Source organism: Mandrillus leucophaeus, unplaced genomic scaffold (genome assembly GCF_000951045.1).
Source record: "Mandrillus leucophaeus isolate KB7577 unplaced genomic scaffold, Mleu.le_1.0 Scaffold285, whole genome shotgun sequence".
Lineage (NCBI taxonomy): Eukaryota > Metazoa > Chordata > Mammalia > Primates > Cercopithecidae > Mandrillus > Mandrillus leucophaeus.
The window spans coordinates 2,630,441-2,652,229 of NW_012102976.1; the positions used below are offsets into that span (position 1 = coordinate 2,630,441).

Here is a 21,789-nt window from a genome sequence, read left to right on the forward strand (position 1 = left end):
AGGAAGTTCTCCCATAGTCAGGGACAGTTTTACAGTACTTCATGTTTTCCCAGGAACTTTCACATATACGATCTCACTTGTTCCTCACAACACCCTTTTGAATTAGCCAGTTCCTTATCACCATCACCACTTTGTGGGTAGAAGAAGGAAGGCTCAGCAAATTGAGTCACTTCATGAAGAGTACACAGACTGACCTGAGACTGAGGTCCCAGGTTCTGACCCTAAGGTTAGTCATGAATGCATATGTTTGGGAAAGTAGGAAAACTTGGAAAGATGAGAAATAGTGACCTGGTGTTGTGAAATTACTGTGTGACCATCTGGAAATTTGCCCCTGGGTCACTGCCAGGTTTCAGAAGACATGGAACAATCGTTCCACATTCACATAGCCTAAGCACAGATTCAGAATGCCCACTGTCCCTCTTCCAACCTTGTTTTTTTTCTTTCTTTCTTTTCTTTTTTCTTTTTTTTTTTTTTTAACTAAGGAAAACAAGCAAGTCTAGAAGACAGGCAATTAGCATGATCACTCAGGCCAGTTTTTGTAATTTTGGTTTTCATCCAAACTAGTCATATTTCATACTTCAAAAGTTTTTAGGCTTTTCTGCTGGAGATCATCTTCCTCACACTGTGATTCTTAAAGGTTACATATTTTTTTACCCCGATCATACTTATGTCTTTTGACAAGAGAGAAGACGGACACCCAGCTTTGGGTCTGCAGTGATCCAGCATTCAGCTTTCGGTCTTTTTGCTCATATTAGATTGTGCTGGTACTTCCTCTTTCGTTAAGCTATCTCTGTTACAGGAGAGGGAACTTATTGCCCCAAATATAACAGAGATGCCTGACTTATGGAGAGTTACTTCAGAGATGTTTCTGGAAGAAAGAGTTCTTTGGGTATAAATGAGAAACAAAGGGGACGGCTGTGTTTCCCACACCATATTCTGGTATCTAGCATGTAAATTATACTCTCACAGACCACCTGGATCTGAATGGCTGCGATGTGGGGCCATTTCCCAGTTTTTCATGGCAGATGAGGAAAACGCAGGAAATGCTGAGGCTTCGAAGATTTGCTAGAACCTCAGCAACACAGAGCCACTGGGCAGCAAGAGGAGGCTGAGACAGGGCAGAAACACCCTCTACTTTTAAGAGTGATGAGGGTTTGGAGAACCTAATCTGGATCTAGAAATTGGCCGCTGTGCAGGCAGCTGGGTGGTTCAAGATCTAGCATCCAAAGGGTGTAGCAAGTTCAGGCCTGGGCATTTCGGCATAACCAGTCTGATAGGTGGGGCCAGCAACAAGGAATTCTAGGCCACAGGCCAATTCAGAAGTCAGGCAGGCCTGCGTCTGGCATTCAGAGATCTGTTTGGGAAGGAGATGATCTTCCCTCCAGCTGGCAGTACAGGGGAGCAGTATTCAGTTCTGGGGAAAGAAAGGGCTGGGCCAGGGGAAGGGAAGTGAGATTCCCAGCCAGCTGATGTTGGAGACAAGACTAGATCCAGAAGAGGACCAAGAGCAGAGAAGGGAGTAATTCCTTGGTTTCTGTGACTTCCTTCTCACCCAAGAGAGATTTCAGGTTAGCACACTGTGACATCATCCCTGAAAACCTCTCCCCTCAGGCGTGGGGGGCCGTGTGTGACTGTGCTTCACTCCAGACCTGCGTTTCAGGAGGCAGCGTTTGTGTTTTTGTATGCCTCCTGCAGGGGAGACTTGATTTTCTTTGATACATAAATGGTGAGTGAAAAATAACTCTCCCGTGAGCTTGGTCTCTTTTTCACTCTTCTCTGGTCGAGCAGCCTGACTAGGCCCGGTCAGTGTGAATTGCCCAATTTCAGAGCGTGCACGGGGGTCTTAGGAGAGGGCAATTGCCTCGTAACTTGTCTATTAGCAGAATTTCAGATTCCTGACATGGAGCGATACTTAAAAACCATTTGTGTGATGCTGGAAAATGTTTGCTTTGTCCTTCATTATGTCCTAGGCATGGGCATTTTTGTCATTTCACTGGGGACTACTCATAGGCTCTGAAAGCAGGAAGGGGCTTCTGTCAGGCCATGCCCTAGCTAAGAGAGGATCCCCCTCTATATTTGGATAGCTGGTTGCTCAAGTTCCACCCCTTACATGAAGTTTTTCTATATGATTTTCTCCTTTATGTTTTGGAGACACATTCGGGAACGTCTCTCTTTCTTTTTTTTCTTTTTCTTTTCTTCTTTTTTTTTTTTTTTTTTTTTGCAGTGTGGCTATTTTTGACTTTACAAAGCGTTGGAGCTGACATCCTCCCATTCTTGTGAACTTTCTCTGGATCCATACTTGGTATTTGTTTTCTTCCTTGTAGATTTCAGAGGTGGTTTTTATATTTAACTTTGACTAAGATACACTCACATGCTACTCTGAGAGAACATGCTTCAGTGTCTCTTTTTTCTTTGCCTTCAGTAAAAAGGATATGATTCAGGGAAGGTTTACGAACTCGCTTTGTGGGTCAGACATGTGCTGGCTGTGGAGAGCACACTGCAATAAGAAAGGACTGTCTCTACCCTCAGTTACCTTTCTAGAGGTTAAAAAAATGCACCTTTGGGAGGCTGAGATGGGCGGATTACGAGGTCAGGAGATCGAGACCATCCCGGCTAACACAGTGAAACCCCGTCTCTACTAAAAAATACAAAAAACTAGTCGGGCGAGGTGGTGGGCGCTTGTAGTCCCAGCTACTCGGGAGGCTGAGGCAGGAGAGTGGTGTAAACCCGGAGGTGGAGCTTGCAGTGAGCCGAGATCGCGCCACTGTACTCCAGCCTGGGCGACAGAGTGAGACTCCGTCTCAAAAAAAAAAAAAACAAAAAAAAAACTGCACCTTGATCATTATCATTGACTCTATTGGAGTAAATGGAAAGGGTAGTTTTAGAATGGTTAGGAGTTTAGCCTCAAGTCAGATCTGGGTTGAATCCACAAGGATTTGTATTCGTTATCTGTATAGCTGCCTATTTCCTTATCTGTGCATTAGGGATATTGGAAGGATTAAATGAGATAATTTAGAAAAGCAAGGATTGTGAGAATTAATTAATCGAAGATCAATGCCAATCTCAGTTTCGGGTATCTAGTAAGTGCTCAATAAATGTTACTTTTTAGTAGTGTTTCTATTATTCTTATTGTCTAGAGAAGAGATAGAAGGTTAGCCCTGTTTTTCTGTAGTGTGTCTCACATTTCCTGGATCTGAAAGATACTTGCTTAAATGATACAACTTTTTTCCCTATCAGTAAAACAAAAATCTTTGCTGTTAAAAACTGCTACAGAGGCTTGGCGTGGTGGCTCACGCCTGTAATTCAAGCACTTTAGGAGGCTGAGACAGGAGATTCACTTAAGCCTAGGACTTCGAGAGCAGCCCAGGCAACATGGTGAGACTCCGTCTCTAAAATAAGATGAATAAAATAAAACATTAAAACTGCTGCAGAAATATTATTTAGAAGGCAGAGGGCGAGTTGTCATAAATTAACCTATTTCGTGTGGGAAATGAAAACTTGCATTAGTAAGAATTGCTTTCCAGTGTATCCTCATCCACCAATTGGCTGCCAGCTTAATGTGATGGGACTATTTAGGCAGCACTGCCACCCATTGTCACTCTGAAGCACACTTGCAAAGTTCCAAGTCACTTTTCAAGGCTTTTTTTTTTTGGCGGGGGGCAGGGCGGGGGAGAAGAAAAAGAAAAGAAAACATCAGAAAAGAAAAAAAAATGTTATGCCATGATAGGAGAGTGGGTGTAGATATTTTGGAAAAGTTACACTCCTAGAAATGGGAATGGGATGGGGAGAGATGACTAGAGGAGCAATGGTCATTTCGGAGCTTTGAGTGGGGGATTGAGATTAATGTTCCCCTGTTCAAATGGTGTACTCACGAGCAAAACAAACATAAGAACTCACATTCGCTGAGCTAAGCCACTGCTGCCAGAAGATGTGTGAAACATTTTTATATAGCGGATTTTATTTCATCTGCCCCACAACTCTAAGGTGTAAGTACTATTACTAGGTTCATTGTTTCCAGAGCAGTGAAACGGTGAAACAGGGCTTTGGAGAGGTTAAATAACTTGCCCAGGGTCACACAGCTATTAAGTGGTAAAGCTGGGATTTACATGAGCCCAGACAAAGAACCCAAGAAGCTAAGCTATTCTCTTATAATACCTCCAACATAGGAGGCAAGAAGCGAGGTATTGTACAGGTTGAGGAGATAAAGGGGAGAGAGGCCTGCAGTGCTAATAGGAGGAGCTGGGATTCATCCTGGCTTGTTCTGATAGGTCAGTTAGTCTTAGAGATACCCATGAGGTCACCTACTCAAAATGGGGCTCAGAGGAGCCTTGTCCCATTCTTGTCCAGTGGGTGCAGCTACAGTCTTCTTTGCCTGGAGTGACTAGAGGCTGTCCCCACATTCCACTTCAGTGAGGCATTCATGTGCACCCAACACACTTTCTAGCTTTATTTGCCCTGAGGGGAAGATTCTCCAGAACCTTGTTAAGATGCACAGTGTGGTCCTTGGACTGGCAGTGCAGCCTAGGCAGTCCTTGGGAGCTCGTTAGAAATGCAGAATCTCAAGCTCCTCCCTACTGAATCTAAATCTGCATTTTAACAAGATCCCAGCTGTTTCGCATGCACATGAAAGTTTGAGCAGCACTGCTCTAGAAAGTTACTTTTATCTTTACTGTGCCCACCAAAGTAATCAAACTTTGTGAAGTACAATTATTCTCAAACAAGTCCGTGTCCCTAACTAACCGAGTGGCAGGTTTGAGTGGCACTACAAATTCACAAAAGAACTGTAGCCTCACATAATCAAAGGAGAGAAGGTCAGATGCAATCACTGATGCATGCCAGTAATTCTCAACCTTTGTTTTGAGAAATGATTGGATTTTCAGATAGATTTGCAGTAAGAGAATAACAAGTCCTTATTTTTTCCATCCCAACTTCTTTCTTGCACATTTTTCTTTTAGCTATATTTAATATATGTTCATTCTCCCCACACACTTGCTAATCCACCTTTCACAATCTTCTTCCATTTCACTTTGTCTGCAAAGAAATCTACCTAGACAGAATAGCATCTCTTTTTTTCCCCCTTGACCCTTGGCATTTCCTTTCCTTCCAACTTCTGCCTGATCCTAGGATTGACTCCCTCATCCCTCATTCTCTATCATTAACTCTCAGGTTGCCCTATCTGCACACACCTTTACCTTCCCCCACACCTTCTTACAGGCTGAAAGCAGAATAGAAAGGCATCAGTGAGGGATGAACAGGAGAGTGCCTTGAGAGAAGATTCCCAAGAAGCCAGGGAGAGCCAGACAGTGGACTGGTTGCAATCCATGTAGCCAACTCATAATGCTCATTGCTGTGCAGGCTCTGGTCTGTCTAGCCACACAGACCAGCGAAGTGAGGGTACATAGTTAAAAAAAAAAAAAAAGCTTCTACAGAATACAGACGTGTTATCCTGGTGTATCTGGTGTCAATCAGGAAAGATGTGGTCCAGATGAACAGAATTGTACCTTTTAAAATATTATAACTTTTAGGGACATTCTTGATGAAAATGTTTCCACTCTACACATAACTCTCTCATATCTGATTATAACACTTAAAAATAATTTAAAGTCAGTGGACGTATGAGTTTATGCACTATGCTATATATTTCCTTGTTTACGCAGCCTGTTAAACATTTCTATGGCTTTTTTTTTTTCTATGCTAGAAGGGCCTTGTGTGCAATGCCTTTTAGGTTCTTGTCTTTTGCCTCTTTATCATCTTATATTTTTACAAAGCTCTTAGCCTACAAACTATAAAGCTAGAAGCTAGATGAGCAAACTTGAGAACTGCATCTAAATTAAATGTAACTGTTCTTTGAGGGTCTTATGGTCATTTCTCTATAGAAAATGTACGAGCTTTACCACATACAATCTATGATTGTAATCCATTGGTTTTCAAGCTTGGCTGTATTTTATAATCAACTTGGAGCTTTAACAGTCACTAATGCTGAAATCTTACCCCACCTCCCAAACTGATTTAATTGGTCTTGAGTGCATTGTAGGCATCAGGATTTGTAAAAGCTACCACATGATTTAAATGTAGCCCACGTTGAGAAGCACCGCTTCTAATCTGGATGTCAGAAAGCTTTTTAAATTTTTATTCATTTTTAAATTGTTTTCTTCACCACACCCAGCTAATTTTTGTATTTTTAGTAGAGGCAGAGTTTCACCACCTTGGCCAGGCTGGTCTAGAACTCCTGACCTCAAGTGATCCGCCCACCTTGGCCTCCCAAAGTGCTGAGATTATAGGCATGAGCCACTGTTCCTGGCCAGCTTTTTTATTTTTCAAATCCTACTTTTCAAGTGTATTTTATTTAATTGAGTTTGTTGAAAAAGTGACCTCAGATAAATAAATGCTATCTTGTCATGTAAAAGTGTTTGTATATATACACATACATACCTGCATAATAAATACATATGCCGAGTAATATAGAAGTTTAAAACTAAATTATATAGCAAGCTTTTGCAGATATCACAAAAATAAATGTGTTTGTATATATGTCTGTGTGTGTGTGTATTTGTGTTTGTGTGAGTGTGTGTGTTCATGTGTGTGTGTCTGCCTGTCTGTGAGATCCTATATGGGACACTTTTTTTCCTAAAATGATCTATTTTTGTGGTTATGTAGAAGTTTATGACCATTCATTAATAGAGCATTTATATGTATTTTGGGGAGCATATTATGAGCAATGAACTAGCATTACTAAAATAACTTTAATAAATAGGCAAGGTACTGGTTCCTAAAATTCTTTCTGAGCTGTTGATTCAAAATAAAAGTTTATGACTTTTGTACTGTTTTACCTTTGCACTTGAAACTGTATTTTTTTTATTTCCTGAGAAAAAGATTGGAGGATTTCCATTTTGTTTTACTGATAATGTAAATATATAGATTTCAGTAATATTTTGCAGCGTACTCACATCCTGAAGTTTCTAAGACTTCATTAAAAAGTTATGCTGTTTTTGCAGGGATTTTTTCAGGGCGTTTAGTTGTTAAAAAAAAATGCTGAATAGATGAAAAATGAGTAAAATCTGTGTTTTTTTTTTTTCTTTCCTATTCATCATTGCTGTTTGTCCTCTGTGTGTAGGCAACTAATTTGCTGTTGTCCCCCTGAGGGGAATTCAAGTCAAAAAGTCATATTGAATTACTAGGAAAAGGTATTCCTATCTCAAAAGAACAAAGTAAAATGATTCAGAAAAAAAAAACTTGGAAAATTTATCCAATTTCTTGGTGTATATGTCCATGGTACTTTACTTATATGAACACTTACATAAAATAAATCTTAAGCAAACTATAAATCTGAACACTGACAAACTCCAACGGACAATTCTTAATTTTTATGAATGTAGAAAGTCTGCTATTTTCCTTTAATCCTATCCAATGCACATTCACATGTTGATAATTTTTTTTTTCATTCTATGAAAACCTAGTAAATATTTTCATTCTGGGTCTCAGTTATTTGATTTCTTTCCATGTTTTTCACCCAGTTATGTTTTATACATTATTTGTGTTGAAAGTGAAGACTCATGAAGTGATGGAAGCTTAATTGAAGGAATTATTTATAGTAAAGAAGTTATTCCACATTTATTTCAACAGGGTGGAAATCCCTGACTTATAAATACTCAAATTATGAATGACCTAGATATACATACAGATGTTCAGCCTGGATCTCTTACTTGTAGCTCATTGTGTTACATCCACAGAACTCATTTTACTGTCACTGCAGTTCCTGTGGAAAAACGTGAAGTGGTCAGAAACACATGGCTTCCCAAATCTAGGCAGGCATAAATGGCAGGGACTGTGGGGAAACAGAGGGGAATGGAGGGGAGGGACGGCAGAATGTAATGATTGGTTTGGAAGCTGACCATGAGCTCTTTTCTAAGAATGGCATCTGTTGATTAAAAAAACAAATCCCAACAGGAGCGGCATGTTTTAGAAACCTTTACTTATTACTTTACCTAAAATTCTGCCATTTAAAGATTCACTCATTTGCAATAACTGATCTTTTAAAGATGCCAACATTTTCGGGAAGGTGAGGAGGGCATCAGTCATTTTATCTCCATCCAAATTAGTTCTTTGAGATGGCTTTTACCTGAAGTCTGGCTTGTATCAACAAGCCTGCAACGAGGGGCATTTTGATTGTTGGGAGATGATGAGGGTCAATTCAGAGCAGGAGAAGAATGGGTCCAGGTGAGGTAACCATAGTGGGAGGCCAAGAGCCTCTTCAAAGCACTGGAGAATGTGGAAACTCTAACGGAGGGATACTACGCAGTGGAAGAAAGATACAGAAAGGGAGGTGCTCAGGGCAATTGCACATAGTTTAACATTTTTCTAGACTGGCTGTGTGCACAGGATTATAAGAAGAAACTCCTCTTCCCCCTTATTCTTATACTTTCTTCTTGCACCCAGAGCTCAGATATCAGTTAGAGCTTTATTCACTTAATAATTACCTTTACTTTGCTGAGCTGGCTTTGGAACCTGACAGCATTCACAACTGGCTTCCATGCAAAAATGCATTTGAAATGTCCAAGAGGACAACTTACCAATTCATGTCAGAATGGAATCTGTGCCTAAATTGGTGTCTACCTGAACGGACTCATTGCTTTTCCATTGTCCCCCATTCTTTAATCTTCATTTGCAATCAGGTGATTTGTTAGGTTGAACTAGAAAGAGACTGGGGAGTGAGGCATTGCTTGACAAAATTTACATCGTATTAGGGCATGCAGTGGAGAGAACACTCATGACTCCATAGATACTCATGACTCACTGATAGGTCATGACTCTCAGAACCCTAGGAATGAACACCTACAACCTGCTCCTCTTATCTCTCCAGCCTTATCGTGTTTTGCTTTCCCAGGTTCCAGATCCTCCAGCCACACAAGGCCTTGGTACATGTTCTTCCTTTGACCTGGAATGCTCGCCTCTGCCCTCTCCCCTTTTAGGCTGCCCACTACATGTAGTTGACTTTTCTCCGCCCTTTAGATTTCTGCTCAAGATCACTCCAGCCTAAGTCAAGTCTTTTTGTTTCACGCACTCAGAGATGTATACTTTTTTCCAATTAAGAGCTTCAGTTTGCAGTTGTACATTTATTACTGTAATTAATTTAACTTTAGTGCCCTCTAACTGGAAAGCTTGATAGAAACGGAAACTCCTTCTGATTTTGTTCACTATTTATGTCCCTAAGTGTTGGCCTAGTGTTGGAGACATCGATATACTTTTGTTAAATGAATGAACGAATAACAAGAATGACTTTATGCAAAAGATGGTTACATATATGGGGCATATTTTTAAATGCTACATTTTACCCTTTAGCGGAGGAGGGGGAGCAGTAAATTCACAGGAAGAAGCATTTTCTCCAGGCTCTGACTCTCCATGTCTTCCTTTAGGTTTCTGTGATGTCAGGAGTCCACTAAAGGGCAGAAAAAGGCTGTGAGTTCATTCCACACTGGTTAACTATCAACAATTTCTTTCTTTTTTTGAGATAGAGTCTTGCTCTGTCACCCAGGCTGGAGTGCAGTGATGCGATCTCAGCTCACTGCAACCTCCGCCTCCTGGGTTCAAGCGATTCTCCTGCCTCAGCCTCCCGAGTAGCTGGGATGACAGGCGCGTGCCACTGCACCTGGCCCATTTTTGTATTTTTTTTAGTGGAGATGGGCTTTCACTGTAGTGGCCAGGCTGCTTCTGAACTCCTGACATCAGGTGATCCGCCCACCTCGGCCTCCCAAAATGCTGGGAGTATAGGCGTGAGCAACCGTGCCCGGCCTAACTATTAACAATTTCTTGTCACCATTTAAGAAACCTAAATTCTGCTAGAAAGGAAAAGCTTGATGGCAGATCTCTGTGGAACAAACTTTAGGAAGCTTGTTGAGCCATTTCTTGTTGTAAGTGCCAATAATACATTTATTTAACGTTTGTATATTCTTAATCTACAGCCCCACCATTCTTAGCTCCATCTTTTCCGTCATTGCCACTGATATGTCTGTACTGCAGGGCACTCGTTAAGCCTCTTCTAGAACTTAGCTCTGCCACAGCAGGTGCCCACATCTAGCTCTTTATTTTGGTTTCCAAAGGAACTGCTTCAAATTTTTCAGGAAAGCTGTGGGTGGTAAAATATATGAGAGTGTGCCGTCTTTTGTTGTTTTCCTTTGATTAACTGGGAATCACTTTGAGCTAAGAAGAACAAGGAGCCTTAAATATCTACAGATAAGAGGAGTTACAAAAGTGAGGCCGAAGAGTTAACAGAATCCTAATTAAAGATAAACTTGGATCATTACATATTTGTATATTGGCTACAGAGTTGTATACTTCATATACATATGAAGTATAGTGTGTGACTCTTGAAAATGTGTAATAAGATTTAAGGGGTTAGCCAGACACAGGGTCTAAGACAGATAATCCAAGTATTTTGGGAGGCTGAGGCAGGAGGATTGCTTGAGGCCAGGAGTTTGAGACCAGCCTGGGAAACATAGTGAGACCCCGTCTCTACCAAAAATTAACTGGGTGTGGTGCCATGCACCTGTAGTCCTAGCTACTCTAGAGGCTGAGGCATGAAGACCCCTTGAGCCCAGGAGTTTGAGGCTGCAGTGAACTATGATCACACCACTACACTACAGTATGGGCAACAGAGTGAGACATTCTCTCTTAAAAAAGAAAAAAAGAAAAGACTTAAGAGGCTGTATTATGTCTTCAGGGAAAAGCTAATACAATTACTTGAAAAAAATCAAGGAAAGCCAGAGTTCTAGAGTTTTATACATTTAGCATCAGATGTTTGATGTTTAAAATGCTGGCCTGAAGTTTGAGCTGAGGATCAAATTGTCTGCTTAGAAACAACTGAGTTTCTCAGCTATGGTAAACCTGGGAAATGTGTAAAGAGGGGGGTATAATTAATTCACTGGGAAAAAATGCAGAAAGAAACAACCTTTGCTCAGAAAAGATGCACAAACAGCAAGAAATTTTAGTTAAGTAAATGATTTTAAATTATAATTGCAGGAAGTAGTGATATATTTCTGAAAGGCTATGGTAGACATCATGAAGGATTCTGATACCTTAACTCTTAGTCCATCTTTGGTGCAAGATGATCTTAAAGGTTTAGAAGAAATATCCCAGCTCTGGGGAATGTATTTCTTGTATGTTTTCTTATAGTTGTTTATTAATTTTCATTGGTGAATATTTTTCAAGAGTTTAATTTAGGTATGTCTCAGAAAGAAATGTAAGGGATGAAAATGGCAACTGTGGTTTTCTTCCTATAGTGTAAAAGATACATTCGTTTTTTCATTTTATAAGCGATGAACAAGTTTGTACACTGTACACTGGAGTAACACCAGGATTTGAGAGCAGAGAGGTGCATGACTTGGTCCCTGCCTTCTCAGACCCTGTAGTCAAATCAGGGAAAGATATATGGAAATAAAGAGTTTTAGCAGAGTGTTAGGATGGAGGAATGCCAGGAAAAGAAAAGTCACCCAGTTGGTGGGTGGAATTGGGGTGTCACCAAATCAGCTATAGTCCAGCAAATACCTCTTAGAGGGGATGGCTATTGAGCTGAGCCATAAAGGTCACCAGGAAGTTTGTCATGTCATTAGGGAAAGCAAGGGAAGACTGCTGCAGGGAAAGGGACTAGCATAAGGAAATTCAAAGAGGTAGAGAGAGCAGTGCATGGTGCCATGAGAACTTCAAGTCTGCTCAGGACTGGTGATGGGACTGTGAGTGCCAGTGCATATGGGGACTTGGCAAATGCTAGGCTGGAAAAACACCCAGGAGAGAGATCATGAAAAGCCTTCCACGCCAGGCTAAGAAGCTTAACCTTTATTCTGAAGGCAAAGGGTAGCCACCAAAGGATTTTAAGTACCAGGGTGATATGATCAGATGTGTGCTTTAGAAAAATCATTCTGGCAGCTATTATACATTCTAAATGAAGATAAAGCATCTCCTTAAGACCCCTGAAGTATTCCAGCTAGTTCCTGAAGAAGGGATGTCTATAATTCTCACCATTTATCCTCTTAACATGCCACAGAAACATTATCCCACCTGAATTCTGGCTACCTAGACTCAACCATGTCCTGGAGAAATAGGTTTGGGGTAGTTGTTACATTTTTCCTAATAACCCTGGACATCAGGCACACCCAAATAGGCCACTATAAAGGAAACCCAGCCTTTCCATATTGATGGGATGTTTGTGTCAGCTGCCACGAGCAAGGCAGGGATGTTCTACACACTTTTTAAGGGGTGAGATGCCATTTTCCCTCATGTAGATACTCTATGGGAGAAACATGCAAGAGAAAAAAGAAACCTTCATGTTGAGCTTTCTTTCTGCTGACAATCAGATCATGCAACAATATCCTATTTGCATGAAAATGTAGCCACCTTACAACAGGAGCTATACATTCATAAGCATACTTTTGAATGGACCATTTGGAAAACTTTCAAGGCACAACCGAATTTACTCAGTATCAAATGATACAACTATAAATGGCCTGATTTTTGAGTCTAGGTACATTTTGGGATTAAACACTATTCCTCAACACTGGAAGAAGAGAAAAGTAAAGTTTAAAGAGAGGATATGGCCCAAAACTACGGAGTCTCAATACAATATTGTAAATGAAAATGATCTTGAAGTCACTGTGGCTTCCAGCATGGCTCCTAGAAAAACAAGGGGGTCCGCAACCTTACACGTTCATTTGCCCTGGCAGTGGAAAGTTCATCTCCTTAATTAGGAGTTTTGCTCCTGTGACATAAAGAACCCTCTGACAGACAACCCATTTTATTTTTACCTGATGGCCCACTGACACAGGAAGTACTGATCAGTTGTGATGTAAATCTTAGGAGCTGCTTTGGGTTTTGTTGTCTCACTCTGAGTAGGTTTAGGGGAACAGCAGTCCTGAGAGGACAGAAGGAGTTAGTAGAGAGAGAAAAAATGGGAGCAAGGCTTTGACCTGCCGGAGAGGAGCCCCTGCTGACACGGTCAGTCTGACCCATTGAATGGCCTGAATACGATAAATGCCGCTTTATCCTGCCTTGAAAGGCACGAGATAGCACAGTCTAAATGCCTGGGCATGCTTAAATAGGCGACTCGGGATGTTTGAGTTGAGCGTGTTTGAAATCTGAGCTCTCTGACAGCCTGGGAGCTGCCACAGGTCACCTGCCTTGCTCCGTAGGGACAGGCCCAGGTCTCACAAGAAATTGTCCGTAGACGAATTGTAGTACAAATTCCTTTCTTTGTTGGTTGGCCTCTTTCACTAGACCATGGCCTATAAAATTTTGTAAAAACAATTCTTAAATATTATTTGAAAGGGCAAATGGCCCACGCTGAAAGGTTTGACAGTTTGACATATAGTGCATGGTTTTGATAGCTCGGAAACTGAAAAGTGTGGCCAAGATTCTCCCCCTGCTCGTTAGAAACCTGGTGTTTTTTAAATAGTGTCTTGTTGCTGTGCAGAGTTCCTCTGCTCCTTGAAATCTGACAGGCAATGAGTCTGCTCCAGTGATCTTAAATCCTTTTAGACTAATTTGTGAGACAGTAGCAAAGTACTGTAGCTAGCACCTTTGAGTCCAGCATCCAAGAGGCACAGAACCAGGTACTGCCAATTAAGGAGCCATTCGGATAATCATATCAAAGCAGATTGCTTTAGTCTTCTGATAATGCCCGAGCCTGTGCCTAGAGAGAGAGGAACCCAGAGTTTCACTTCACTGAGGGGGAAAAAAGAGATTGGAGTGGCCCGGTCTCATCAGAGCCCAGGAAGTTGCAGGGAGTGGATTTCTGCATTAGAATGTTGCATATGTGCGGCCTGTGTGTGCGCAGCCCCCGCGGCTGCCTCTGCATAGCCAAAGGCCATTTTCAGGAGCCTCTGGCCCCTCAGTCACTGGCCTGCTAGTTAATTGCCACACGGACTTCATGACACATGGGCAGATAATATGACATTTTCAGTTTCTGTCACTAGCAAACGCCACAACGTTGCTTGCACTAGTTGCTAAGAAGCTGTCAGAAACCATTAGCGGTTGGCTAAAGTCGCCCTATGGCATTTCCTCATAGCATCAGCAAAACGAGCATAAATCACCCACTGGAGCCTACTGCTATCCTAATGAGGCTGTAAGCTTGTTTATGGACTAGCATCATTTTTATGATTATTTCCACCTTTTCAGTTTGCCTTCATTTGGCGGCAGGAGAAGTCAGCTCCAGGAATGAAGTCACTGCTGACATTTTACAAATGTGGTTCAGAGCTGCTGCCTGCTGCCGTGTGGTCGGCCGGCGGTTCTCCAAGTTTGTTTAGTGATCTCAAAAATAAAAAAGGAAAGAAATTCTCGAGAGACCACAATGAGGTGACTATATCAAATTGCGAAGTGAATGGAAATGCTAAAGGTACAATTGACCATTTAGACTTTCTTCTGAGGTTGAGACATTTCCAGATCAATTTTCAATTTTAGAAAGTGGAAGAGGTTAAACAATTTATTAAAATCTATGAAAGTGTTTGCTTTTAGAATAGTCTGTTTTATTATGCTCTTCTCCTTCCCCATCTTCTCCATTTCCCTAACTTGTGTCGGAAAGGAGCAGGGTTTATTGTTTTAGGCTTTTCTGAACATGCACCAGTATTTACACTGGATTGAAAGCATTTGCTTCCAATGAAAATCTTGTCTTAGATTACAACCCAGCAGTGTAATTTCCCTCCCAGATGGGAGTAAAGTAGCTGTATTTGCCTAAAAACAGTAGGAAGAACAAACTGTGCATTAAGCCAAGGCTGTTTTTGGCTTGAGCTAATGATGTAATAGAAACCTTTTATTCAGGAGAGGTCACTGCCAGGGACTGAAGGGGGTGATCTGGCTCCTGCTTGAAAGGTTTCTCCATTGTATCTACATAAGTCTTCACTTAAAAAATTCTGTTCCTAATGCTTCTGCTTTCATACAGCAGAAATAAACAGGAAAGGTTCTGGTGAGTGTTACACATGGAATGCAGAAAGCCTTCCTCTCCTAATGGAGTATATAATTCAGGTGCCCTCAAGGCACGCTTTCAGGAATTCTTTTGCCTGAGGTAATGGGAAGCTAAGGTTGCTTTAAGGCCTTGATTATCTATTGATGCACAAAGCTGGAAAAAAGTCATCTCTGCTGGATTATAGTAGATATTTCCATAAATTATCAATGAATTCTCTTCTAGGCAGGCACTAGGCATTGCTTGCTAAATTAATCTGAAGGGGTTTGAGGTGGATAAAAAGGCTATTTTTTTAAAGGTGGAAAATAATCATGGGGAGGTGGTGAAAACAGTATTGTTAGGTTATAAGCTTTTCATTTTTAATCAATGATCAAGTCGTATGTGTCCTTTCCTTGGTTACCTTTTGCATATTGAAAGTGGATTAGCCCATTGAAAATTTAAATGCTGTTGAGTTGTTTTCTTTTCTCATGTTTCTTTAATGAATTGTTATTTTATATGGTAAATTGCTTCTCTGAATAAAAAGCCTGTTTAAATACTGGACTTTCAAAGAATTTATTAGGCAAATCCAAGGGGACCTCTCATAAAATACTTGCTTATGCAAATAAAGAGTTTGGTTGGGTGGAAGGAGTGCTGATGTACAGATGCCGGGGTCTGGCATAGCACAGACCCCAGTAGTTCCATGCCAGGGTACATGACCTTGACCCAGTCAGGGAACATAGCATTTTCTTCACTGATACAGTGATGGCTTTGGAGTGGTGGGTTTTCATGATCTTTTCCAAGTGAACACAAGCTATGATTCTGTGAAACTTTTAACAAAACAGATGGGTTTTAAATATAATAAAATTATGGATTTTTAATGAATAAAAGTTTAGAATCAGAAAAGTTTTGCAGAAATTTTGCATTTATAGCATATTCTGTAATAATAGTAGAAATGTTGGAATTAGTCTGTTCCTCACCCAACAAGCTTTCTAAACTTCATCTCAGTACCAGTTAAGGCAATTGAAAAAAAAAAAATTGAGGGACGCTTTTCTTTTTTTTCACAGGAGAGAGACAGGTCTGCTGAGGGAGCTGCTAAAAACAGTTGATTAGTTGCAACATACCTACTATAGATTAGACAGAAATAACTGAAGTTGAACTAGAGAATTATTTTTTTATGTAGGACCTAATAACAGAAATGAGAAATACAGAAATTCATGAAGCCATGGAAATGAACCTGAGGCTATGTGCAGGAAACTTGTCTGACCAAAGTATCAGGTTCTTTGGGTCATGTAGATGGCTCTCCAATGACTTATTTAACCAGTGAATGTGTTCTTGGGTATATTTTTTTTTTACCTCATTTCTAAGCCTGGCCGCTATAGCTCTTCCTTTTGGGCCCAGATCAACCTGTCGGTTTCTAAGAGAACGGTTGACTGAGCTAAGCTACTTTTTAGTGTAATGGGTCTTGTCCTTTGTTGTTTTCCTTTTTGACTTTGAAGTTAAGGCAAAAAAATACCTACTTTCCATTTGTACCTTGTAACTTTTTTTGAACAGTTATACAGGTTAAATTTTTATTTTTTTCTTATTAAACATGGTATTATAAAAGAGAAATACTACTTTTAAAAATTTCATTATGTCACAGAGCCAAAATGTTTTCTAGAAGAAAGAGTGTAAATGTTATAATAAAAATCAATAGAAAAATAGGATCCAATATAGAGGAATATGTTAGCAGGTGATTTTTCAGTGTGAAAAATTTAAACCTAGTACGAATTTTAGAAACTGCCTGAATTATTAGTGTAATACAATTCCAATTTACTGTTAATTTAGCATTACCTTGTTTTATTTACACAGTAATTGTTTTTTAATTAAGAAACTATGTAAGGGGTTTTTCCCTTACTAAACTTGATGCTTTCTCTCTATTACAAGAAAAATTATATTTTATTTGAAACATTCCTACGTCAAACTGCTTATATAATGGATTACCTACATTTCCCCATCCTAGTTTAACTAGTCTTAAGATAGATCACTTGTGGAAATAGTTGATATCTTAAATGAATCTTCTCACAAGTCAATGTCAATGACTGTGGGATCTGAATGCCCAGGCAGCCATAGCGCCACTGCTAATGACTGCCACCATGTTTAACTCCCCAGTAGGAGTTACACTTCACCTGTCTCAGCTATACATATTGGAATAATTACCATAGCAACAAAGTCACAAGGGGATTGGATATTTCCCTCCGTTCCCTTTGACTTTTGGCAGTGTTCTTTGGAAGACGTTCTTCAGACTTGACTACTCTTGAGCCTAGGCCTTGTTCTTTCTCTTTGTTTTGGAAAACAAAACACAACAAAAAAACAGTACCAAAGAAACTATTAATCATTTAAATTTGCTCTTTTGGTTTTGTTTATATCCAAAGGCATTCTATTTGAATAAAGCATGTCAAGGTAGCATCAGTCAAAATTTGATTCACTATGTTTGCAGGTGATGGCTTGGACAACAGTGTAGCTTCCCCCAGCACAGGTGACGATGATGACCCTGATAAGGACAAAAAGCGTCACAAAAAGCGTGGCATCTTTCCCAAAGTAGCCACAAATATCATGAGGGCGTGGCTGTTCCAGCATCTAACAGTAAGTGGATTCTAAATGACATATGTAAACTAAATATGGACAATGAACCAGTTTTTATAGAAAACAATGAGAAAAAAGTGATCCCTCTGGACTTGAAATATTTAATAAATAACTGTGTTCCCACAGTTTTTGCAAAAATGTTAGCACTTATTTCTTAGATACATACCCCAAATGAGAAATTTTATTTAAAATTAACGATTGCGATTTTGTTAACTTTCGTAAGTTAAAAGCTTTAGGTGTTCATGTGCACTTGTGATTTTAAGAATGTATATTCATGATGTTGCCTTTCTAAATGTGACCCTTAAGTGCTCAGAACCATCTCCTACCAAGAAGAAAGTAAGACAAACCCTAAAGAGAGACTTAATGTCTTCTGATGCTTTAGTGGACCTTTATAACAAATGGTCCACAAAAATTCAAATCATGTTGCAATGGCAAGATGATCACATAATTTGCTTTTAAATGGTTTGAATGCACTGGCTTCCATTACAAAACATTCATGTAAGTCAGAGCTCCACAGTGAAAGTTGTCCCTGTATTTAGAACTGTAAAGGAAAACAGCAATATAGAGTCAGCTCTTCCTGTGTAGTCCCTTGTGACTTTTCAAGCAGAGTAACAGTTTATATTGTCTGTGCAAGTATTGCTGTTTTCACTGCAGGAATTCTCCTGGAGATGTGAGAAACTGGAGATTTGGGGCTTTATGCCACTGGGGGATTTGTTTTGTTTGGTTATTGTTCTGAATGAATTTCATGTTCAAAATATTTACAAGAATAATATTTTGGTGGATATTTTTGCAAGTGCATACTGATTTAAAGAAGAAGACACAATGAAGATTTGTGGATAAAATAATATTTTAAAAATCAACAAAATTGTCGACCAGGGCAATTTCAATATTAGAGACAAAGAATGAATTTAGACAGGTTGTAGCAAAGTTACATAGATGGATAAATGTTAAAAACTCTTGAGGGTTGTTTTTTAATATCAGGAGAAAATATTTTATGATACTATTTTTGTCTTAGCTTGCTTTTCCTAAAGTCATTTTTTCCTTAAATATTAAAGTTAATCCTGCATTGTCATAAACACGTGCAGAGCCTGTTTACCTTCATACCCAGGCCCACTTTCAAAGCCATGTTCCTCAGTGAGTTTTACGGGTACAGAGAGACAAACTCAGGGGATGTCTGAAGGTCGTGTTGGTTCTGCTCCTCTGGATAGAGGCTGTGCCTCTAATAATACTCAAGGGTATGAATTAATCCGGATTTTCCAGCATCAGTGAATAAGATAAAAACTGAGAGCAGCAGGAATAGCTAAAAAAAAAAAAAATTAAATTAAATTAAAAAAAAGTTTCCTCCCTTCTCTTCCTCCCATCATAATTCCAAACAGTAACTGGATTACACTACAGTTTTTGAGTAAACTTTAGGGCTTGGCTATGCTGGAAATTAGTTGAAGATTTAGTTTGTTCAAGCTGTTTTGATTTTAACATCATATTAGGTTTACCTAAAATCTGATTCAGGCACCATTACTTATCTGACACCTGTTGCATGTGTGTAGGTATTTCAAGATCTGACTCCTGCAAGTTCCCCATTGAGGATTATCAATCACTAATGAACTGGGGGAAAGAGGACTCAGGTCTTGAGGGCATATCTTGAAAAATGAATGAATGACATTTAGATAAGAAGTGGCAGTTGGTCAAAGGTGCAGTACAATGATGCTGATGCAATGATGCTGATATTTTATCTCCAGAGCTAACCAGCTAACTTGCTCTGTGGAATGAGTTGGTGTGGTGGGCAAAATCAGGTTGACCCTGAAGTCACAACCAAACAATTTCTATTTCCTAGACTAACAGAAACAGTGAATAGATTTCTTCAGCCCCCATCTCAATCTGCAAAGGAGTTTTGGTTTTACTTGAAGCTGAGGTGCCCCTGAAGAAAATATAATCAAATATTGGTTCAGACAGAATCAGGAGAGAGAGGAGCAAGTTATTTTATGCAGCCACTAGTTTTCCTGTTTTTTCTAGGTTGTACCCTTGTGAAGACCCTTGTAGAGAGCTACATTATCTTCTTGAAACAAACAAACAAACAAACAAACAGACAGACAAAAAACCAAAATAAACTTTCTAACAGCCCTCATGATTTTACATGCATTGCATTGCTTATATGGACTATGTGTTTCTTACTGGGGCAAGTGTAATCGAAATTATTCATGAACTGTCGTCTGCTTTCTTGAGGCCTGAATAATAGTCTTCAGTTTTGAGGTCTTTGCTGGCCTGTGCCACTGCCGTGGAAGGGAAAGCCCATTCATCCATGTTTCCCCAGCTTTCTGTGAATGTTTACAGGTGTTACCTTGTGGTTTCCATTGGGTATTTCTCCCCCTATTACCCACTCCAGTGCCATCTGCTCATACAGAAATATTGATTAATGACAACCCTCATTAAACAGCTAATTATTCTTATAACATCATCTGAAGAGCAAAGTTAGGAGGTATGTTTAAATTTTTCATCTTTCCTTCCCCCAGTGAAAAAGATTCCTTCCCTCTTCTCTAATTGCAAGAGCAAATAGACCTCCAGTTACAAGGAACACCCGTTACCCTTGTTTTGTAATCCTTCTTGAAGGAATGCATAGACTGCTTAGTAATATTTATAGTAAGGAGCTAATTTTAATAAATTCTATTTTTAAAACCTATAGAATCTAAAGAGAGTTTTGTTGTTGTTTGTCTAAATGTAAGTAACCACTGACATCTCAGTACTAATTCTTTACTGACTTTATTTGAAGTTCTGAGAGGTCTTTAGGGATGCACAATTCATTAGGAAGACTGTACAAATTTTATGGTCACATCATTGCTATATGATTAATGCAACTTATCTAGGAAATCCTTTCTGAAATCTTGCTAGATATAAAAAAGCCACTGAAATTCTGGCTAATTAAAACAATAGTAATACCAATTTATTAGTAAATTGTAAACTGATCTTTTTTTAAATGTCCAAAGACATATTCGAAAACCTCCCACACTTTTTAAAACTAAATTGCTGTTTCTTTTTAAAATAAATGGATCAATTCTTTCATTGGGTTTATTCAGCAAAAAAAATCTGCCCTTGAAAGGGCTTTAAAGCATTTCTGTGTTAGAAAAGTAGAATAGGCCCTGAATTAAAAAACAAAACACAACAAAACAAAAACCAAGTTTCTGGATTTGTAACCCAGCTATATGAGAAGAAAAATGTGGCAGTCTGTAGTTATCCACAGGTAGATTTAATCAGTAGCACATTTTACTATTCCAAAGAGAGAACTAAAGCCTCATTCTTGGGCTCACAGTCTCTAGCAAGCTAAACTGGACATACTTATATATAATGAAAACAATAAAAGAAAAAGGAAACGAGTTTTAAACTTTGGTGATTATGGGGTAAGAGGAAATTTCAGTGAAGTAAATTCCCAGCTTAGACTTAGTTGAGCGTTTTGCCAGTTGATAAGTAGAGAGGGTCTCTTAAAAGAAACTATTCCCTGGAATTGAAAAGAATGACTGACAGGATTTAAATAATAAGAGAGAATTAGAAAGAAAATAAAGGCATTTATTAATAGAAATACTTACATTTGCCTGAAGATAAATTATTGCAAACAATTAAAACGTGCTTAATATTTGCATATGAGTCACTGTGTATTCACAATCAGTTCAGGGGCATATGTCATATCAAGATTTCTTTTTCCTTCTTGAAGGCATTATTCCAACTGTAAACATAGTCTGTGACATCATAGTGCTTAAGCTGGATGTGTTTTGCATATTATCAGTTCTTTTGCTACATAGCGTTGGCTTAGCGAAAATGAAGAAAAAGAATACATGCCACGTTTAAGGTAAAAATCAAGGGTCTCTTTTCTTTTTTGTTTTCCAATCCTATTATATTACAGTCTAAAGTATAATATAAATAGAAAAGCAGTTAATGTGGTTCTCATTTAAAATATGCAGTGACTGTATTTTCCTGCATGGAGCTCCTGTGCTTCCAGGAATACTGAAAGTTAGGGAGAAAGGAGGTAGTTAGAAAGCATACTTACAGATTCAGGTGAAGCAAGCATTCACGGGTCAATATCCGGCATTGACCAGTCAGGGTGGTGATCCTGACGGTGAACTGATTTTCATCCACACTCTCTCCTACTCCCCATCCATTCACCATCCTGAGGATTCCATCTGGTTAAGCCTTACTATAGAGACAAACTTTGCTTCTAAGTTGGACACACTTATATGCCAAGTGTTTTTGTTTCATTT

General features: G+C 39.4%; 1 protein-coding gene across 6 annotated transcripts in view; it reads left to right on the top strand.

Moving 5' to 3' along the window:
- MEIS1 (Meis homeobox 1) overlaps positions 1 to 21,789 on the top strand; it is a 153,428-nt gene that overhangs the window by 73,789 nt on the left and 57,850 nt on the right. For all 6 annotated transcript variants that reach the window (XM_011985515.1, XM_011985512.1, XM_011985513.1 and 3 more), the window contains one exon: positions 17,400 to 17,545. In XM_011985515.1, the coding sequence (XP_011840905.1) occupies positions 17,400 to 17,545 (146 nt within the window). The remainder of the gene's footprint in view (positions 1 to 17,399; positions 17,546 to 21,789) is intronic.